Raw genomic sequence first — 21538 nt, forward strand, 5'->3', positions numbered from 1 at the left:
AACCGATATAGTTGTTGATATAACAATACCACCTTAGTTTATAATAAAGTTATATAATTTGTCACATCTCATACGTGATCTTATAATATAAGTTGTCAAGTCTCTATCGGAACCCATACTTTGTATATGTAATATTTCTCTTATAAGAATGTGAATTCAATTATTACATTTAATGTGTATGAGGTGGGGGGGCCTTTGGGTTACAGATCCATCAAAGCATCACCCAATGCAATAAATAAAGTTGGGATTGTCTCTCCAATTGTAGGTGGTAGTGATGGAAATTATAAATACTTCCATGTGATCGAAATTTCACTTAATTCTCACATTCCGAGCTTAAGTTGGGCTGGTTCGTTTCAAAGTGGGTCCATTATTATTCTTTTTGATCCATGTTGAAGCCCAATTTAGCAGTTTCTCCAGGCCCAATCAAACTTGGGTTGACCTTCGTGGTTTGAACTTCACCCTATTGTTGTAGTTTTCACTGAGTTGGGTCAGGGGCCTCAGGGCCTATCTATTTCAAAAGGCCCAGCATATATACAAAGTTACAAAACCATCTCCAAATCCAATTGATTTGAAACATTTTAGGTGTTTTTGGTTTATTATTTTATGATGAGGTAAAATTTAAAAATTTCTGAAAAAACCCCTTAGGTTTGCTAATTTAATTAAACATCTCAACATATAAAAATCGTGTAAAATGACAAAAACACCCCCACCACCTTTAGTGTCAAATTCTGGCCACCATCGCTGAAATCTAGCCGAAAAATTGCGTTACGACACAGACAGATCAGATCTGTGCCGTAACGAGTTGATATGGCATTTTCCAAAGGTTCATCTTCGACGTTGACCGTCAACGACGGCCATTTCTTTGGCCGTTAGTTGGCCTTTTCTGGCCAGATCCATAGGAAATGCCAGATCAATGAATAACAGACCATTTTCGATCATGGTGTAAGGCATTGTGACAGATTCCGGCTACCACCGACGGTGGTTGCCGGAATCTGGCAAGCATGGGTGGGTGGGGGTGTTTTTGCTAATTTTTAAACTTTTTTTGGGGGTTATTTATGAAATTAATAAACTTAAGGGGTCTAAAAGTAATTAAAAACTACACTAACATTTGTCAAATAATGTGCCAAACAATATTTAGGGAATAAGATTAGGAATATGGGTAGAAATATTGAACCAAACACACCCTTTAACATTAACCTAGACCAATTTTTAAAGATGCCTTATCCATTATTGCCTTCAAAACTCATCTTTGGAACCTTAACCGAATGGCCAAGTTAAAACGAATAAAATAACATGCATTTAGCAAAAATTATACTAAAAACTTACATCTTGCTAACTACTCTTAAATCAAGATATAAAGATTGTTTTTTTTTTCTTCTAATAATTGAGCTATCTAGGCATCATTGTTAGCTGAGCTCATCTAATTCTCAGGACCACGAAACACTCTATAAGCCCAATAAACCAAAGTAATTGCACAAATATAATAAGTATCTCTTTTGCACTCGAATATAAGACCTTTGGGTATAACTAACCTCAATGATTAAAAGGTTTGTCATCTGACTACAAAGGGAGAGGTATATAAAGATTGTTTTTACCTTGTTCTAAAGGTTGACCTTCATTTGATCGAAACAAAATTTACTTCAAAGATTCCTCTCTGTCTTTGATTTGATATGTGGCATATATCGACACTATTGATGTTGTGTAGGAGCTTTGTTCGTCTAATGACCTAAAGAGTAGTGAGTAGCAACCAACATATATAAAACTTATTATTCTGATAAGTAATGCCAAACAAATAAAACACCAAGAGATGTACTTGATTAATTTAAAGAAATGTGGGTGTCAAATATAATTAATTAATTAAGTTGATCAAAATGTTTGGTACCTAAATAATTAGTAATTGAGTCTAATTGAAGCTCCCCTATAATTTTGGTTGGTTGGTGAATGAATAAAGAATTTCAAGAAAATAGAAAATAAAGAACAAATTATTTCTCTTGCTTTGGGCCACCATTTCTTCCTCAATTATGGAAGTGGTTCTGGGTAAACATAACCCAACTCAACCCTATATTGCTTTTATCATCATTATTCTCATCCACCACCAATTCACCATTTTTAAGTTTTCTCTCGTTCAATTTTCAACATCATTCTCAAATTGAAAACACCTCGTTAGAAGTTGTATCTGTCCCATATCACCAATTTAGTAGACTGTTATGGACATGTTTGGCTTTTATTATTATCCATATTCCCAATCCTATTCTCCAAATAATGTTTGGCACATTATTTCAGAAATATTATCCTATTTTTTAATTACTTTTAGACTCCAAAAGGTTATTAATTTCATTAAATACCCCCTGAAAAAAAGTTTAAAAATTAACAAAAATACCCCCGTGACCTATACTTGCCAGATTCCGGCAACCACCGTCGGTGGTAGCCGGAATCTGCCACAACGGTGGATTACCCACCGAAACTGGACAGTAATTCACCGATCTGGACTTTTCCAGCCAGATCTAGCCGTCGACGGCCACGACAGGCTGTAGATCTAGCCTTTTCCGGCCAGATCCGTGGTGGATCTGGCCGGAAAAGGCCATAATGATGCGTTACGACACAGATCCGACCGGTCTGTGTCGTAACGCAATTTTTCGGCTAGATTCCGGCGATGGTGGCCGGAATCTAGCACTGCAGGTAGTGGGGGTATTTTTGTCATTTTACATATTAGGGGTATTTGTTAAATTAGCAAACTGAGGAGGTTTTTTATAAATTTTTAAATTTTACCTCGTAATACTCTCATATTCAATTATCCAATACTATCCCCAAAATCATATCCAAAATAATAAACCAAAAGCACCCTATAATGGCTATAAGTGTAAGTCCTTTGTTTGCCTGACCCTCCACCTTGAGGGAGGTGGAGGACCCTCCCTTACACCATCAAATAAAAGGTGCAAGTAATATTCACAATACATTGTTATCGAAATTATAATTATATTATACTGAAATCTTGATTTCCCTCCCTCACGCTTAAGAGGAAGGGTTCAAAGGATTCTAACCACATACATACATTATAATACTTTACTCAATTGACAATGTAAGACAAATACAACTTTTAACAATATCTGATGTAGATTGTCGTTTTAATTCGAAAAAGATGAATTTTTTGAATTTGATGACATTTTCAAATTTTGTGTCAAACTCATTTATATGTATTGTTATGTAATTTATAAATATTTTTACTTAATTATTCATTTTTATATTACTTCCCACAGAAGAAATATCAACAACTGCAGCTTTATCCGTTTAAGTAAACCATCTATAGACAACGACACACATTTCGTATACTTACCAAGCTTGATTCGAACTTATCACAAAAATAAGGATAAACATCATCTATAAATTCTCTAGATTCTGTATTTTAAAATATTAAAATTTACACCCATTGAATTAAACAAAGGTTTACTCAGTCTATTAACGGAAACGATATTCATGTTTAAAAATCAGAATACTTCTCATCTTGATATCGTTCTAGATTTTAATTTGTTTCCTTCCGAAGAATATTCCAATGCTTTAAACTACAAACGTGGAACTTATCTAGTGGGGGTAAATGTAATTAACTCCAATAATGAGATGACCGGGTATTATTCAAGAATTATTGAGTTCAATTTCCCTTAGTTGTTAATAGGAATTGTCATTACAGGGTTTATCCGATCATTAACTTCAGGGCTTCGACGATTAGTTGAGATGAGTGTTTATCCGACCCTTAACTTTGAGGCTCCGAATGATCAGTTGAGGGCTTAAAATTTTAACGAATTTTGATAGTACTATTGGCATGGCATGGTGAGCAAAGCATCAGCAAGCAATATTGAGGAATTCCAGGTCCAATAATTGGAGTTGGTTAAATATAAATATAAAAAAAGAAAAAAGAAAGTTTGTTTAAACACTCTGGCTGGACTGGATATGCACAGAAAAAGAAAGCACAAATAATGCATGAATATTAAAATGGCATGTGGGTGATGATGAGATGACGACCGGAACAAGTCCCTTCTTCTAACTCAAGTCTCAACAACCATCACCTACTGGTTTGGTTTATGTTAATATATAAATACTTAAAACAAAATCAACAAGCCCTTTGTAATCTTTATGATAAGTGCATACCAGTTCATCTTTTTAACGTTTTTTTTAATTTATTTTTATAAATTATTAATTAACTTAAACTTAATTTCCTTGCACCAGCTGCCGGCTGCTGTTGCTAATTGCTTAATCAAACCTTATATTCATCATCCAACGGTTGACACTTTCCTAAAATCAAAACAAAACTTGAACTTTTCTTACTTTGCGAACCGCCTACCATTTCTGCCTATCTAAATGCCCCCCCAATATATTTTCTGTTTTTGGAAAACAAAAACAACCCACAACAGTCAAAAACCAACGATTCTTTTAAAAAATATATATATATATATATATATCTTCTTCATCTTCTCCTTCAACCAAACTTTTGTTTCTTGTTAAATTTCTCTGGTTTTTTTACCTTTCGTCATATTAATCATGGCTGTTTCTCCGAGGATTTTCCCGCCAAGAAAACGACGGCCGTCGGCTGGAGCATTCATTTCTCCAAAATTGCCGGACCGTAAACTCGTTGAATCTCTTTATTTTTTATCTCAAGAAATCTCATCTCTCAAACCTCTCCAGTTCCTTCTAAGACGGAACTCTGTTTTGATAATACGCAAGGCAAAGCTGTTGGCCGTCTTGTTCGAAGAGCTTCTGGGTAATCAAGTTTCTCCATTTTCGCCTTCAACTGTTCTTTGCTTTGAAGAGATGTACATAGTTTTGCAAAGAATGAAGACGTTGATTGAAGATTGTTTGAATGGTAGCAAGATATGGGTGCTCGTGCAAATCGAAACGGTGGCTAATAGTTTTCACGAGGTTACCATGGATTTGTCAACCTTGTTAGATATTTTGCATTTAAAAGAGCTAGACTTGAGCCAAGATGTTGAAGACGTCGTCGTTTTGATTAGAAAACAATGTTCTTCTCATAGCAGAGATGGTTCTGTAGATCCAAGAGATGGCAATCTACGGCTAGAGGTCTTAACGATGCTTGATCAAATCAGGAAAGAGATCGTTCCCGATCATTCAAAACTCAATGTAATTTTCCAAAGCTTAGGTTTACGTGACGCGTTGACCTGCAGAGAAGAAATTGAGAGTCTTGAAGCCGAAATTCAGAATCAAATCGATCAAAAATCAAAATATCTTGTTGTTGCATTCATCGGACTCGTTCGCTACTCGAAATGCGTTCTTTTCGGCGAATCAACGCAAAAATCGGACGCAATTCGCCGTCGGAGAAGAAAATCGGCGGCGGAGGCTAATGTGCCGGCGGATTTTCGTTGTCCGATTAGTCTTGATCTGATGAAAGACCCGGTTGCTGTGGCCACCGGACAGACGTATGATCGCCAGTCGATTAATGTCTGGATTGAATCAGGACACAACACGTGTCCAAAGACAGGTCAGACCCTGGTCCACACGAATTTGATACCGAACGTTGCTTTAAAGAATTTGATAGCTATGTGGTGTCGCGAGCAGAGAATTCCTTTTGAATACGCTACAAGTAACGAGAAAGTTAACGGAGTTGTAACTAACAAGGCGGCTTTAGAAGCTACCAAGATGACGGCATCCTTCTTGATTAATAAATTGTCAACTTCTCAGTCAATGCAGGCAGCAAACGATGTCGTTTACGAGCTCCGTGTGCTTGCCAAAACAGACTCTGACAGCCGCGCCTGCGTTGCTGAAGCTGGGGCCATTCCTTTACTTGTAAGGTACTTAGGTTCGGATGTAGGCACGAATCTACCGAACCTGCAAGTCAATGCCGTTACAACGATCCTTAACTTATCCATTCTTGAAGCAAACAAAACGAGAATCATGGAAACTGACGGCACATTAAACGGAGTAATCGAGGTTATGAGATCAGGCGCCACATGGGAAGCGAAAGGAAATGCGGCTGCTACGATATTCAGTTTATCAGGTGTACACGCGCACAGGAAGAGACTTGGGAGGAAGACACGTGTCATAATGGGATTAATGGACTTGGCTAAGAACGGACCCACGAGTTCAAAGAGGGATGCCTTGGTGGCAATATTGAATTTGGCGGGAGACAGAGAAACGGTTGTGAGGTTACTTGAAGGCGGAATTGTGGAGATGATAAGTGAAGTGGTTAACGTGTTGCCGGAAGAGTCGGTAACGATACTGGAAGCGGTGGTGAAGAGAGGTGGGTTGGCGGCGATTGCTGAAGCTTATAATTTGATTAAAAAATTGGGGGTTTTGTTAAGGGAAGGATCTGATACAACAAGAGAGAGTGCAGCAGCTACACTTGTGACAATCTGTAGAAAGGGAGGATCAGAAATGGTGGCGGAGCTTGCAGGAATGCCTGGAATTGAGAGAATTATTTGGGAATTGATGGAAACTGGAACTTCGAGAGCTCGAAGAAAGGCGGGTGCGCTCTTGAGAGTACTCAGGAGATGGGCTGCTGGGTTGGATGCATATACTGTAGCCAGTACCACAACAGTTACTTCTTCAACAATACTACTGCCTAGTTAACAGCGTAGTGGCTTCTTAATTACACTTCATTTCTATAATTGTAAAAATGGTTGGAATAAGTTGATAAATTTGTTCTTTGATTTGTAAGATCAATTTAGTTGGTTCGTTTGTCAAAGCTTACAATACCATTCTTTTATTTGCTCATACAGATTCTTCGTTCGGATTGAACTCTGTTTATATTTTATTACATCTTGTGTTTAGAGCTCTGTTTTGTTCAGTTATTTCGAAACGTTTCTGGAGTTTAGAGCATTCTATTTCTGCAATTCTTCTTCTTTCAGATTTTGTCTTTTGAGTGGATCACGTTCACATGACGAACTCCATGCACCGACTGACCGACACGTAAACGTGTTAGATAGTCGTCAACTAAATACAGTTTGTATAGAAACCATTTTAAAATGTCAAAAACACGGATTCTTTCAAAGTAAAACATGGCAATATGGCTCCAACCCAGAAACTTCAAAAGGCTGACTTTCCCCATCTTTATAAATAAAGGTAGCTTTGTCAAAGTCTACAAATCATCTCACTTTCATTCTTCATCACTCAGCCCCCACATCATTCTTTTTTATTCCAAAGTAAGGGCTTGTTTCTACACTCCAATGGCGGAACTAAATAGACGTGACTTCACCATTTTAATGGTCATATGTGTCATTGTCATGTCCCAAGCTTCCCAAGCCAGAGTCTTACATGGTTTTCTTCAAAAAGATGTTCTCGCCATGGGACCAAAAGTTGAAGTTCTATCAGGATTTAAGTCCCCAGATGTTAATTTTCCGGGCAAGTTAGAGGAGCCTACAAAGAATTCTGAGTCTCTCTCTCCAATTCCAGAGAAAGTGATTTACAATTACAGGCCCTTGTTGCTCAATCTCCTCCCAAAAGGACCTGTGCCACCTTCTGGTCCCAGCAAACGAACCAACGACGTCGTTGGCTGATCTGTTTTCATTCTCTGCAATTGAGCGTGTATATAGAATTGTTTGACAAAATTTTTATGTCATTCAATGCTTAGATTTATGATGAAGTTTGATAAAACTTCCTCAATCCCATTTCATTATTGTATTTCAACCTGTTGTAACAATCAATCAAAGAGAGATTCCGATGTAGAACAATTAATTAGAAAATTATATGTATTATATATTTGGGGCTTGTTTCATGTTGGGCTACATTATAAAACCTTGATGGGCTCAATTTTTCTTCACTATTCATTACGCCTATTTTCTTCACAAATGTTCTACGCCTGGGGGAGAATGCATTGGCTTCGGCTAGCCGTCCCTCAGCATGGCCTGCCGTTTTTTAATTCTTTGTCCAGCTTCAACATAAAAACAAAGTGTCTAATAAATGACTACATCATGTAACATGAGAAAGGGGTCAATTTGGTCCCCCCTTTTAATTTGTTGATTGCAGTTTGAACACGTAAAGTATGGCAGTCCCAGTTCTGATCATTGGATGATTCAAGTAGGGGACCATCAACCATGAGACTGACTACCAGACTGGACCATCTGAGTTTTAGGTTATGAACGAACCACGCCTCCAGGCTCATGTGTCTAACACAACAGCAAGCAATTAAGAAGAACATGAACAGCTCAATTTTGTCTTGTTGTAAAGACAGTATGGGATGGGAGTTTGTTGAAGAAGGGAAAATAAATAAAGGGTGTTTTTGTTTTAGCAAACCCAAGAAGGATTTGGCCTTTTATGGTCAATTGATGGCATCCAATCTATGCGATGTTAAACTATTTGTGTGTACATTCTCATTAACTATATACATGATAATACATCCATGCCCAGAAGATGAATGTCTGTCGTAATGTTTAAATATACCACATAAATATGCAATTGATGGATTCAAGAAATTTCTGGCCACCAGGGTCCAAGATAAACATCAATATCGAAATTATGTTCTTGGCTTTTGCAGGATTCTTTTTCACTTTGCATTACCTAATTGATGATGTTCAGAATTCAGATAACGAAAGGCCAACTATCTGGTATCACACATGCATCAAAGTTACTGAAATACTGACTCTAATTAATTTTTTTTTAGGGATCTGTTCATCATTTTGTGCCTGCCCATCATCTTTTTTTTCAAAAGTTTGCATGCCTTCTGTTTGATATCCTGCTTATTTTCAAGGCTAATACTGTGTTTTGAAACGACATGAAACCCTGTTGACTTATCTCCATTAGCAAAAAGTATGGCCAGGAGTAGAACTTCTAGGCCATTCCAAATTTTTTATGTTGGATTCATATAATGCTGAGTCCCGACGAGCTTTGCAAATTGCAAATATCCCAAAAGCTAAGAAAGATATCTCCTTTAGTTTTCTGTCCTTATGTTCTTTTTCCTTTTCTTCTTAACAACCGACTATTTCTTAAAAGCATGAATGAAATAACCAAAGTGTTTGCAATTCATCCAAAAACAGGCCCAAAGCAAAGATTCAAAGCACCAAAATATAGAATTCCCTCATTTTAATCACTTTACAGCAACGAAATGCCATTGTTTCTGAAGCAGAAAAATTGTAAGATACACCAGTCCAGGCTAATGCAGTTTGAATGGGGGACCCTTTGGGATGTGGGGGCTCCTTTGGGATGTGGGGGCTTTTTCTCAGGGGCCAAGCTAAGCATGTGAGCCACGTCACGAAATCACGGACGGCAGTGATTAACGGTAGTATGAAAATTGTAGAGACTGTATCCTCCAGAGTCCAGATAAAGAAAGGTTTAATGGGAATCTAATTTTTGTTTTAGAAATAAACAAAAGGTAATGATGATTTGAGAGCAAACTTCTGTTTCGTTAGGTGATTTAAGTGTCATAACCAGGAAAGTCATTTACCCACCTGGCCCATTTTTCTTTTCCTTTATGCAAACTTTTTCTTCCATTGTGGACCCCTACCCCAATTCTCTCTCTCTCTTTCTCTCTGTTTATGTCTTCCATACTAGAGTCCAATTGTAAGAAAGGGTGAGTGATAAAGGGTTCTTTATATTCTACATATCATCATTTCTAGTCTTTAACACATTTGAGAGAAATCAAAAAGTGAATTCTGTATTCTCTTTCCTCTGAAGGGTGTTTTGTGATGGGCAATTACAAGTTCAGATTATCAGATATGATGCCCAATGCCTGGTTTTACAAGCTCAAGGATATGGGCAGAGCTAAAAACCAGTACTCTACCAACACAAATTCTCAATCCTTGAAGAAAAAACAGCCAACTTCATCTACAACAACAACAACAACAACAACAACACAAACACAACTATCAAAACCAAAACAACCCCACCACCATTATCAGTATCCAAGAAAGTCCTATTATTTCACTAGGGAGATTATCCCTAGTGATAAATTCTACAATTCTCCCACAAAAACAAAATCCTCAGACATCGATTTCCCTGACCCACCAAGAAAATCAACCAAACAGAGAAGACTGAAGAGAAGAACCTCCAGTTCTGTTCCCAAGATTGTCAGTTCATCCGTTTCTGCTGGCTGTAGCTGCCATGCCACAATCTGGAACAAGTCTGATTCTCCGCAAGATTGTTCTTCTTCACCACTTGATAGCAGCTCCCCGGAGCCACAACTTCTTCAGGATTGTGTACCTGATTACAGGTGTGATAAAGTTCTTGCTTCCGATCACTCTTTTGATAGCATGTTGGCCTGGTCAAACGCTCGTAGCTGCAAAGTAGATTCTGATAATAATGCGAAAGATATCGTTATTGATGTGGATAAGAAATCTCTTGAGCCTAAAAATGTCGATGGGTTCGATAGTTTATCTGAACTTGAACTCCGTCCCATCATAACCAAGCCCTCCAAGGTCAACGACACCAGTGAGCCAACCAAGTATAGAAGAAGTACAGCTAAATATGAACAATCAAATGCTCACGGTTCACTGTCTGTTAAGGTTGTGAAAGAAGAGAGAATCAATACTAAAGAACACAAGACGAGTCCAGTTAGAAAATGTTATGCTAATTCTCCTGGAGTACGTTTGAGAACTAATTCTCCGAGAATCGCAAGTAGGAAGATTCAGGCTCACGGGCGAAGGAGCACTTCATCGAGTTCGAGTAATTCACGGAGGAGTTTGTCTGATAGTTGTGCTGTTGTGAAGTCATCATTTGATCCTCAAAGAGACTTCAGAGAATCGATGGTGGAGATGATTGTGGAGAATAACATCAGGGCTTCAAAGGATTTAGAGGACTTGTTGGCTTGTTATCTTTCATTAAATTCTGATGAATATCATGAGCTCATTATCAAGGTATTCAAGCAAATCTGGTTTGAATTGACTAACGTTCGGATTAAGCAGTAATAAATGCATCCATAATTCCAGATATGTATATACCTTTTTTGTTTTCTCTTTAATTTCCATTAAGAGTAAGAATGTAGTTGAGCATAATTTCATCAGTAGCTTCTTCAATTAGCAGAAATTTTTAGTAGTTTTCAACGTTTCAGATCGATCATCTTCTCTTTATTGCTGAAAAATCCAAAACAAAAAACAACAAACAGAAATTCTTTTTTCATTTCTTCACTTTGGAAAAGGTGAAGATCCATTGCCATTTTGCTTTCAAATGAAACATTTAGACAAAACAATTTGACCCCACAGTACGTAATCTCCACTTTGTACCAGTGTAACCAATTAGATGAAGCTACGTCGTTGAGCAGTTTCAAGGTCTCAGTTTCTTCTCTCTCTGGTTGGATAGGCTATGTTCTGTATCAAATTGCCATCAAATTTTTGGTCTATTAATCTACCAAAATTGAATTTCTTATAGTTTTCGTGCCATTTTGAAGTGGAGTTTTGTCCATGTTTAATTTGCTTTTCTCCATCGCCATGTTTTTCTTCTTTCAAAAGAGACCGAAAAGACAGAAATCAGTTTTCTGAAGATCAGTACTTGCATGCTTTGAGACCAACTTCAGAATAATACGCATAACTATACAAATAGATATATGAAGGGGACCCCCACGTACAAAGTCTGACAGTTTCTTCCATCAACTTCAGATTTTTCCTCCTAAAGAAAACACTCTTTCAAGGACAAAGATTCAGTTTTTTAATCTTTCTTCACATATCGAAAGCCCTCTTCACTCTCTAGGCAGTTTGTCCATCATCAAAATAAAGCTGAAAATTCAAAATCTTCAATGTAAAAAAGCACTTCCCCCCTTCGTTTATAATATATCAAAAGGTAAATTCAAAATTTTCTTTTACAGTGTGAACCCACAAGCCACAAAAGCTCTTTCAAGATTTCATAGCTTTGGCTAAAGTTGAATTTGATCTCTCAAAAAGTTAAAGTTACTTCGATAATTTCAAAAGCATGATACAATTTCAAATTAATCTTAGCACGAGTATAAATGAACAGTGGAGTAGGTGATGCACGGTTCAGAATTTTTCATTAAAGCAAGAAAATATTCATTATATTTTCTTAGAAAACAAACAAGGTTTTGTCAATATATATTAAATATTGTGTCTTTCTTGTGACGGTAACAGTTTTAACAAAGCACCGATATAAAGTTTTGTCTTTTAACGAGAACAGCAGCTTCAAGCTTGACATACTAAACCATATAATATAATATATTGACAAAAAAAATCATTTTGTCTTCCCGGGATTTGTTCTGAATCATCCCTAACTTTGCGGTTTCTGAGTATTTTTTATTAGACTTTTGTAACTTTACTCTTCCATGTAGACACCCATTACTTTGATAATTAATCTAGTCATATATAAACCATAGACCAAATCTTAGTCATTTTTTTTTTTTTATTTTAACACTCCAATTATGAACCTCCAACTTGCAGCAATTAAACTCTAAGGGGTTGGACTCGCGGTCAAGAAAACTTGCTCTCTTTATTAATTTTCTGAGTTTGAATTTTAGAGTTATCGATCATATTTATGACTTATCCTAGAATATTGGGTTTGTAAGCTATTTAATGGATCCTCAAGCATTAGTCGATGTGCGCACAAGCTACCCATGCACCCTGATCATAAAAAAAAAAAAAAAAAAAAAAAAAAAAAAATTTTAACCTAAAACATTAGGGCTCTGTTTGGTTCATTATTGAGTAGTTTTTAGAGTAATATTTAAAAAAAAAGTTAAATTGGGTGGGTATTACGATGTAAAATTTTAAAAATTAACAAAAATACTCCATATGTTTATTTATTTACTAAACACCCTATAATAAAATATTCAAAGTTAATAAAACCACCCCTAACCCACTCATTAAATACGAATAGCCGGCCAACACCGCCGAAGGGTGGTCAGAGTTGCCGTATCGACGCATGACCGGCAGGATCTTACCGGTCGTGCACCAATATGGCTTTTTTCGGCCAAATCCACCGTAGATTTGGCTGAAAATTGGCAATTGACGGCCAGATCTGGCCGCATTTGGTCATCAACGAAGGCCAAAGATACGACCGTCGTTGATGGTCAACGACGACCATATCTTAGCCGTCATTGACGGCTGTCTACGGCCAAAGATCTGGCTGTTGATGGCCAGATCTTTGGCCGTAGATCTGGCTTTTTTCGACCAGATCCATCGTGGATCTGACAGAAAAGGCTAGATCGACGCACTACCGGATTCAACCGGTAGTGCGCCATTACATCAGATTCCGGCTAGCTTCCAGTGGTGGTGGCTGGAATCTGGTAAATTTAGGTTACTGGGGTGTTTTTGTCAATTTTTTAAAAAAAAAATTGGGGTTTTTTTAGTTAAATTAACAAATTTAGGGATTTAAAAGAAATTGAATAATTTAGAATTATATTTTGAAAATAGGTGAACCAAACACAAATTTTGTGTTAACTTTATTGGTAAAACTAGAATAGTTTTTCCAATATATGAACCTAATGAAGCCTAAGTTTTTAGGGTATTTAATGGGCTCTAGTGATTAGTCGAGGTGAGCACAAGCTGTCCAGACACCACAGTCATTAAAAAAAAAAAAAAAGGAAAACTTTGAGCAATTAGGGTTTCATTACATTATCCATGTAAGACGAATTAATATTAAGAGTAATACTAGTCTTACAAAGAGACATATAAAGAAGCATACAAAGAGACAAATTCAACCCTTAAAAAAAAAAGAAAAAGAGAAACAGAGAGAGAGAGACAATCATAAATTTTAAGGACTGGATTTATCTCTTTATATGTCTCTTTGTAATGTTAGTATTATACTAATATTAAACGCACTTATAGTTATAAGAAAGTATGAATTTTTTTTTTTTTTTTTGGATATAGATGTATAGTCTCAGAATTGATTCCAAATATGAGTATCTTCGATTTAAGTAGGGAGCCGGTGCGGTATCTATTAATAATACAACGTTCGGTTTGATGTTGGACAAAAGAAAAACAGCATCTGTGTATTTAAATTTGAAATTTCAACATTTGGTGAACTGAACTTTCCCATGGGTAAAATATTCAGATTCTACTCAACAACCGTGAACGGAAAAATAATGGAAGAGATTTCTTGTCTTGTCTTGTCCCTCTCCCTCTACCTCCTGGCGATGGTTATGGGTCAACTAAAGAAAGCTTAATTTTACGAGTGCCATTAACAGTTAAATATATGTTGTGTGATGTGACTGGAGCCTATAAAATTGCAGGAGGGAAAAAGCATTTAATTTAAATATTGTAGCCTATGATTAGGTAGGGAAGAACTTGAGACATTAAAATCCTGTACCTAAAATTACGTTGTTCTGGGTCCAAACAGTCGCCTAATAAGACCAAACTGTTCAATTATAAGAATAAAAATTCCATTAAATTAAAAATTAATATATAAATTATAAAATCTCTTCGATTCAATGAATTCCACAGAAAATTAACGCAACAGCCGTAAGCGTAACACGTCAGACTGTACCCACCGCTCATGTGGCGAGATCTTAGTGGTGTTATTATAAAAATCAATGGATATAAAGAGACGGTTGGATGTGGGTTTGGGTTTGGGTTTGTGTCGGCGAGTCAAAGAAAGATTTTATAGGGACATTTGAAGATGCCATATTAAGAAAATAAATCAAATTAAGACAAGACGAGCAACAGATATCCGGAGATTCTGGGTTTTGTTTCGAGACTCTGACGTTTTTGCTGTTCTTATTTCTCTATATAATTTACGGTATAATCGAAATCGAGTTCGAGTTCGAGTTTGCATAACTGAGTTTTATTTAAGTTTCAACTCGATATCGAGCTCATCGTGGGTGGTTTTACAAATTTTATAATTTTGAAATTACATATTACTCTTATTTTTTAAAAAACTATCAATAATAATCGAGTTTGAAAATACTCATAAATATATTGAATCGAGTCTACTGTCATCATCGAACTCAACTCGATTAACTACTCGAACTCGAAATCGACTCAACTAACATCAAGTCGAGTTTGAGTAGCTCGACTCGTTTTCATCTTTAGTCATCAGAGCGAGCAATGCAACAGTTGAAAGAGGGTTTGAGGCAAGGGCCCCAAGGCGTGAGTGATAGAAAGGTAAGAGAAATGTAAACTATCACTGGATGTCAGTCAGTGGTCAACTAAGATTCTTAGTATATTATTTAAGAGCTTTGAGTTTGATTCACCTTGACTCCTAATAGAAATGATAACCGAAAGTTTACTGATCATTTAACTTTAGAGTTTTCAAAAAGTAGTTGAGATACGAATACGTACGTTTGTTTGAACACTCCTCAAAAACAACAAACAAAAAAAAAAAAAAAAAAAAAAAAAAAGGGTTAGAAGCAATGTATCACGTGTGTCTCGATTTCACATCAAATTAATTGATTTGTCTCACTTCCTACTTTTCTACATTTCTTTAATTGAAAATATTCAATCAGCATAGGTCTAACTCTATTTCCCCTTATTGTAATCCCCCATTCAAACCCTAAAAATTGTTGCATTTATCAGATTGAACGTGTTTATATCTGTTTCTGATGTTTTAACATTTACTCAGTCTTGAACTATGCCTCCAATACCAGATATAGGTTTTTGATAAACGAAACTTGTAGAATGAAATCATTAAATTCAATAAGATTTGGCGGAAGTCATGGCAAAAGACAGAAGAAGAAAAAGTTAAGTGCGTGCACGAGGGGGGAGACAAAAATCTTGGGAAATCTAAAGCGAATTGGGATTGTGTACACGGGTGCAATATATAACCCATTTAATTAATTAAATTGCATTTTCATTTACATTCGCTGACTCTCATGTGCTCCTGTCTCTGTCTCTATTCTTCTTCTGTTTTCTTTCATTTCACCAAACGCCAATGCAAAAGACAAGTCAGACGACCAATTTATGTATTTCTTGTCCATAACTTGACCCAACCTAACCAAGCCAAACCATCCTCTCCTCTCCTCTCAAATGTATACAGAAAGAGAGATCTAGAGCTTTGATTCTTGAAATTCGTCGGTGTGATCATACTACAGCACCTTTATTACTTCACGTTATGGTTAACTGTCTTGTTTGTTAGGTGAATAATTTTCTGGGTTATTCATTAATCATTCTGATCAACGACTTCTAGTTGGTAATATTATTTAATCTTTATCTTGATTGGAGGAGAGACATTATGTGAGTTTCTCTATGTAAGGATCAATAATGTTGACTACATTTATTAAAAGAGTTTGGAAGATGACAAGCAAGAATAAATGCAGAAAACACATATCACTGATGAAAAGAAAGGTAATGGATGAGGAGCACTGAAAAAGTGAAAGTAAAATATTTTACATAAAATGAGGTTTAAAAATGGTGGAAATGGAATGAAAAGACCACCCTACTCCTACTGCTACTTAATTAAGCAATTAAGTACGTAACACTTAGAATCTATTACAACATTTAGATCGTCGGTAACCCTAGATAAGATTTGTTATGCTTGAAAAGGTAGGACTGACGTGAAGTCTCGTCAGTAAAAGATGGTCAGAGTTCAGAGAGGTTCTGTGTCGTCCAGGTGCGGCTACATCGTGCCTAGCGTAAGTAGTATGACTCCTGTCAGTACAACAGGTGAGTACCATGCCAGTCAGCGGTTAGGGATCGGCCAGGTGTCTAATCCCTATATAAGTCGAGAAAATCACTCGGACAAGTGAGCAATGAGACACAGAGAAAAATTTGCACGGTACCTACCCACTTGCAGCTTTAGTAATCATTACCTTGGTTTACCCCACTATAAATAAAGGAATTCTCTTTCATTTGTAAGATTAGCGAATTTTACTCCAAAATAGCTTATTCTCTCTCTCTCTTTCTCATATTCTCTAAGCTGTAACTCAACTAGTTGAACGCGACCTAACTTTACTTTTATTAATACAATATCAGTGGACGTATGATTCGTTACGTGTGACTTCTAATCCTCTTTAGCATTTCTCATGTGCGAATAGTTAATGTTAAAATCCAGCATCAACAATATTGAACTGAAATGTGATTATCAAAATCTTCTTGCTTTGGGTTTAATTTTGTTTTTGTGGGGTTTTCTCTTTTTTCATCTTCTTAGTACAAGCTACTCCACATGTGTTACAGATTTGAGCTAAAATCTAAGAAATCTTGAGTTGTTTTGTCATTAGATTCGTGCGGGGCCTCCTTTGCTTGACATCTCAACTATAAATCTATTTGATTGTAACGCTTAAAGCGAAAATCAAATTGACAAGTAAGGTGACTAAGGAAGGTTCACTTTTATGGAATCAAAAAACCATTACTTAATACGGAGGTAATCAAGAATTAATGCTGCCTTAATTCTTACTGTTAATTTTACTAATCAACAAAGAAACTGAGGATGAACCAGTATCTTTATACTATATCATGAACTAGATAATTGATATTTTTTGCTGTTATGGAGTAGACATTGGGCTTATGCCCAACCATTTTTGGATGGTCGGATGAGTCGATAAAGACTTTTGGATAAATTATTTAAAAACTTTTGAGTTTGATTCTCTTTAGTTGCTAATAAGAGTGGCCATTGGAGGATTTACTCGATCGTTAATTTTATGGCCTGAAGGATTAATTGAAGTGTGTGTAAATTAGCTCGGACATCCCTGATCACAAAAAAAAGAAAAGAGGCTTCTACCCACCTAACGGGGCATTTATTTCAACCATATAAACCGAAACTTTTTCATTTAAATTATTATTATTATATTAAAGTGGGTAATCTTTAGATTCAATTATACATATGAATTCTCTAGACAAACAATTTGTGACATTGTTACATCATTTCTGGTAATTTGTTTAATTTTTAATTTATGCTCTTCCATCAAATCATGATACATCATATTGGTATGAAATAAAATGTATAATAGCTTCATTCATGGGTAGAATTATTTATTCATAAATAAATAGATTCTTTGTGTAATCAAATTCCAATTGTCAACCCAAAAGAACAGTTTCACTTTCAATATGGGTCTAACTCTTATCTTCATTAAAGTAAACCCACAGGCCACAATCAAGCAAACTATATTGGGTGTACTTAAAACAGATATGAGGTATATTTTGAAAGGTTAGAAGCCCAATTCATTTATAGCCTTCCCCATCACTAAACAAAATTTTGCCATATTTCAGTAGCGGCATTCAAAGACAAGAGAATAATAGTAAATTATAAGGAAATACAGCAATATAATAGATGTATAGTATTGTTCATACCAAACAGCATTACAGGAGAGCAAACATTTTATTCCCATCAAAGAGCATTGTATGTTTTTTCTACCTATATTTACATACAAATCTCTATGTACAACCAACTCTTTTCAAATTTCAATTCTCTTCAAACCATGGATTATTATGTGTTACTGATATGAAATTCTGAATGCATGTAATTGTGTACCGATAAATTATGACCATAGAAACTTGAAAATGCTGTATAGTAAAGCAAGGATGAGAGCAATCAGGATCTGATCAGCTATTGAGATTGTCCTGAGAGTTCTGCTAAAATGTTGTTTTATATTTAGAGATGAACATTTGAGCTCTATGGAGAAACAAGTTTGAGGATCTGTAGGCTGAAAGATATATTCCCCAACAACACATTTGAATTCCCCTATGCTCCATTCCTGTCATCACAAGTGGAAACTTTTTGTAAATCATAACACATTAACCAAAACTTATGGGCATTCATCAATATATGCATAAAACAAACTCCACCATAGCAGCAACAATTAATCAGGCAAAAGAGAAACACACAAAAGCCACGCTGTCTAGGAAGGGAAACAAGACCAATTAGTTACCTCAAGCTGTTTTCCCACAGAGACAACAATTATATCTGGGCCTGCATTGAAAGAAAAAGGAGTTGGCCCTGATTGCATCCAGTATTTACATTTTTTAGTGGGCAGGTGGAGGCTTAAAACATGATCACACAACTTGTTCATCACATTTGATGATGGTGAACTTTGTTCATCGATAATATCTTGGTTGTACTTGTACATGCTAAGAGTAGATTGTCTCTCCTGGGTTCTTCGCGCAGATTGCTTACCCAAGTATTCTGCAAAAACTTGACCCAATTGTTCCGCAATGGCATCAAGTCTACTGGAAACATTCTCCATCTTCTCACTGTCAAAAAATCAGAATATAAATTGTTCAAAATCCAAGAATTGTTTCAGCTAACAATGTGATTATGTTATTCTCCCAAAGAACTACAGGCAAAGATTATCAAAAAAAAAAACCCCCCTTCTTCTCCCTGAAGGTCTCCATTTTTTAAAATTCACTCTTAACCTTGTGCATGCATGAAATTTTGTGTTTGAGCAAATACAATTAGCAGAGAATGTAAAAAATTTCGCAAACTCCCACCAATTTTGTTCATAATAGTTAACTCGTGAATAAATTTTAAATCCGGAGAATTTTCGTATAATACAAAGGGAAAACTAATGCCCGCATTAGGAAGAACTAAATTGGACACTTCTTTTCATCTACTATAGACATACACTCTACTGCTTTTCCATAGACTAGAATCCAAGTTCCAATCCTCATGGCCAAGAATGTTTCATGGTGGAATCAGAGCTAGACAGACAGGACTTATTCAATCATTCTATGATATCGAAATAGGAATTGAAAAAAAAAAAAAAAAAAATTTCTTCATCTTTATCCCATACTTCACCAGTGAAGACAGACATTGATGAGTTCATCAATATACGAAACTGTGAACCCCTTCATTTAAAGACTACAATACTTTAATCACTATATATTAAGTAAGCTTTATGAGCAAGAACAAGAGCAAGCATCTGCACAATATCTTAATTCAATTCTAATGAAAGTGTCACGTCAATGAGCAATTTTAAAAATCACAAGTGGGTGCATTTAGAAGTTTTGGAGGACGGCCAAGGTACGTGTAACGGGAACTCAGTTAATTCAAAGCTTAAACCATTCCAGTGTTAAGGGAATGTACCTAAAACTCTGAAATAATTCAGCGCCAATATATTCCCGTGCCCAGTCCATTCTTTCCTTTCCCGAACGGACCCAAACAATCTCCTCTTTATTACCATTTCGCCCTCGACTACCTCGCCGACTTCCCGTATCTCTTCCCTCCAAAATGCCAAAAACTCGCTCCGCTTGTCTCACCAATGACCGTAACTCCTCAACCGAAATCCCGTGAAAATTGATCCTAAACGCGCCAAATTCATGAGCCGATTTCAAGAGCCGATCCACGGAATCGGCGTCTCCCGCTACGAGCGATCGCAGATTGATTTCATCGGGAATTTGATGGTGCCGTGTCGTCACCAGGAAATGCGGCAGTGGCAAGGCGAGGTTAGGCACGTGTAGCGACTTATCTAGAAATTGCGATAGAACCGGATTGGCTGCTGAACGTGATCCTGCGGCAGTCGGAATAGGAGACGGAGGCTCCACCCCACGCGGAGAGGGAGGTGGCGCCAAGATGTTTAAATGACTATCGCTGCGCATGATAGCCATGGAATGTTGAATTGAAAGAAAAGATTGAAGGACGTAGGTTGAGAGAAGTACAAAATATATGAAAAAGTTAGTTATAAAAAAAACTTTCTGTTCTGGAAAGCTTTTCCGGTGGTGGGGAAGGGATGAACGTAAGGCGTTGCGGGCACGTCTTCGTTGTTAGTTGTTGCAGTGAATGAACGAAGCTGTGAATGTTACGGTCCTCATCGTACTTTACATGCCAGGTGGTGGAGACCAATATTAGATTTTGCCACCTCAGATGGATCCTATATGGGCCCTCGGCCTTTATACTTATCTCAAATCGAGACTTGACAGCTGGCCCATCTTAAGGGTCTACGGCCTACCTCGTTTTCAAATAATTCTCATTTGCCTTGAAAAATGGACTTTAGTAGAATTGGCTTTGGGAGAATAATAGAAAGATTTTTCAGTAGCTTTATATATGTACAGGGATTTTGAGGCTGCTACAAGAACAAGGTTTGTTTTCACAGTTGGAGACAAGTTTATTGTTTTTATACTCATTTTTACAACAAAAAAGTTTGTACAATACATTGCTGAAATTTGGGGTGTGCAATTTTTTAGGGTAAAACCGGAAGCGATGGGTATCGCAGGGTGTCGGTTTTAGTTCCAAATTTAGTAGAATTGACACTATATAGTTTCGGTTCCACTACTTCTGGAATCGAACTGGAACTGGAATCGAGGTTCGGGTACCTGAGGTGGAACCAACAGATACACGGGGTATATAAATTATAGGGTATTTTGTCATTTTTGTGAACAATAAAGGTGCATTTGTAATTTTACGTGAATAGTGTCAAGTATTGGGCCCAGAATCGGAGGTTCAAGTTTAGGTTCCAGGCATTTAGGAAGCAGAACTAGTCGATTCTGATTCTGGTTCCTAAATCCTAGGAATTGGCCGTTCTTATTTTGGTTCCAAGGGTTTGGGTTGAGTACCTAGACCCATCCACCCCTCACTGAAATACACTGAAAAGCAATAACAGTTAACAATTTCAATAAAGAGATTAATTGAGTAAATCTGAAGCCAGAAAGCAATAACAAGTAACAACATCAATTAAGAGATTAATCTAGTAGATTGAACCCCATTGTTGAGGTTATTTTGGTTCAAGTTTTTGTAAATTGAATCTTTTATGTCTTGCTTAGTAGGACCCATCACCCATGAAGATGACTTGATGCGT

General features: G+C 36.6%; 3 protein-coding genes across 3 annotated transcripts; 2 read left to right on the forward strand and 1 right to left on the reverse strand.

Moving 5' to 3' along the window:
• Window positions 1-4460: 4460 nt before the first annotated feature.
• On the forward strand, window positions 4461-6696 carry LOC116122922 (U-box domain-containing protein 16). Its single transcript, XM_031408724.1, has one exon. It carries the CDS (start codon window positions 4534-4536, stop codon window positions 6574-6576), a length of 2043 nt encoding a protein of 680 aa, XP_031264584.1. The 5' UTR covers window positions 4461-4533; the 3' UTR covers window positions 6577-6696.
• A 2805-nt stretch (window positions 6697-9501) lies between these two features.
• On the forward strand, window positions 9502-10979 carry LOC116122944 (transcription repressor OFP1). The gene has a single exon (XM_031408747.1). The coding sequence runs from the start codon at window positions 9627-9629 to the stop codon at window positions 10842-10844; it is 1218 nt and encodes a 405-aa protein (XP_031264607.1). The 5' UTR covers window positions 9502-9626; the 3' UTR covers window positions 10845-10979.
• A 7159-nt stretch (window positions 10980-18138) lies between these two features.
• Window positions 18139-20474, reverse strand: LOC116122908. Its single transcript, XM_031408710.1, has 3 exons — window positions 19831-20474; window positions 18677-18998; window positions 18139-18502 (listed from the first exon to the last, which is right to left on the reverse strand). Exons 1-3 carry the CDS (start codon window positions 20349-20351, stop codon window positions 18287-18289), a joined length of 1059 nt encoding a protein of 352 aa, XP_031264570.1. The 5' UTR covers window positions 20352-20474; the 3' UTR covers window positions 18139-18286.
• Window positions 20475-21538: the final 1064 nt, after the last annotated feature.

Source organism: Pistacia vera, unplaced genomic scaffold (genome assembly GCF_008641045.1).
Source record: "Pistacia vera cultivar Batoury unplaced genomic scaffold, PisVer_v2 Contig139, whole genome shotgun sequence".
Taxonomy (NCBI): domain Eukaryota; kingdom Viridiplantae; phylum Streptophyta; class Magnoliopsida; order Sapindales; family Anacardiaceae; genus Pistacia; species Pistacia vera.

What these genes read in the sequence shown, in the direction of transcription:
- LOC116122922 (XM_031408724.1), top strand. Translation starts at nt 4,534, where the DNA reads ATGGCTGTTTCTCCGAGGATTTTCCCGCCAAGAAAACGACGGCCGTCG.
- LOC116122944 (XM_031408747.1), top strand. Translation starts at nt 9,627, where the DNA reads ATGGGCAATTACAAGTTCAGATTATCAGATATGATGCCCAATGCCTGG.
- LOC116122908 (XM_031408710.1), bottom strand. Translation starts at nt 20,351, where the DNA reads ATGGCTATCATGCGCAGCGATAGTCATTTAAACATCTTGGCGCCACCT. An exon ending in GAATTATTTCAGAGTTTTAG is followed by an intron (nt 18,999 to 19,830) that starts GTACATTCCCTT and finishes ATTTTTTGACAG; the next exon opens with TGAGAAGATGGAGAATGTTT. An exon ending in CTGTGGGAAAACAGCTTGAG is followed by an intron (nt 18,503 to 18,676) that starts GTAACTAATTGG and finishes TTGTGATGACAG; the next exon opens with GAATGGAGCATAGGGGAATT.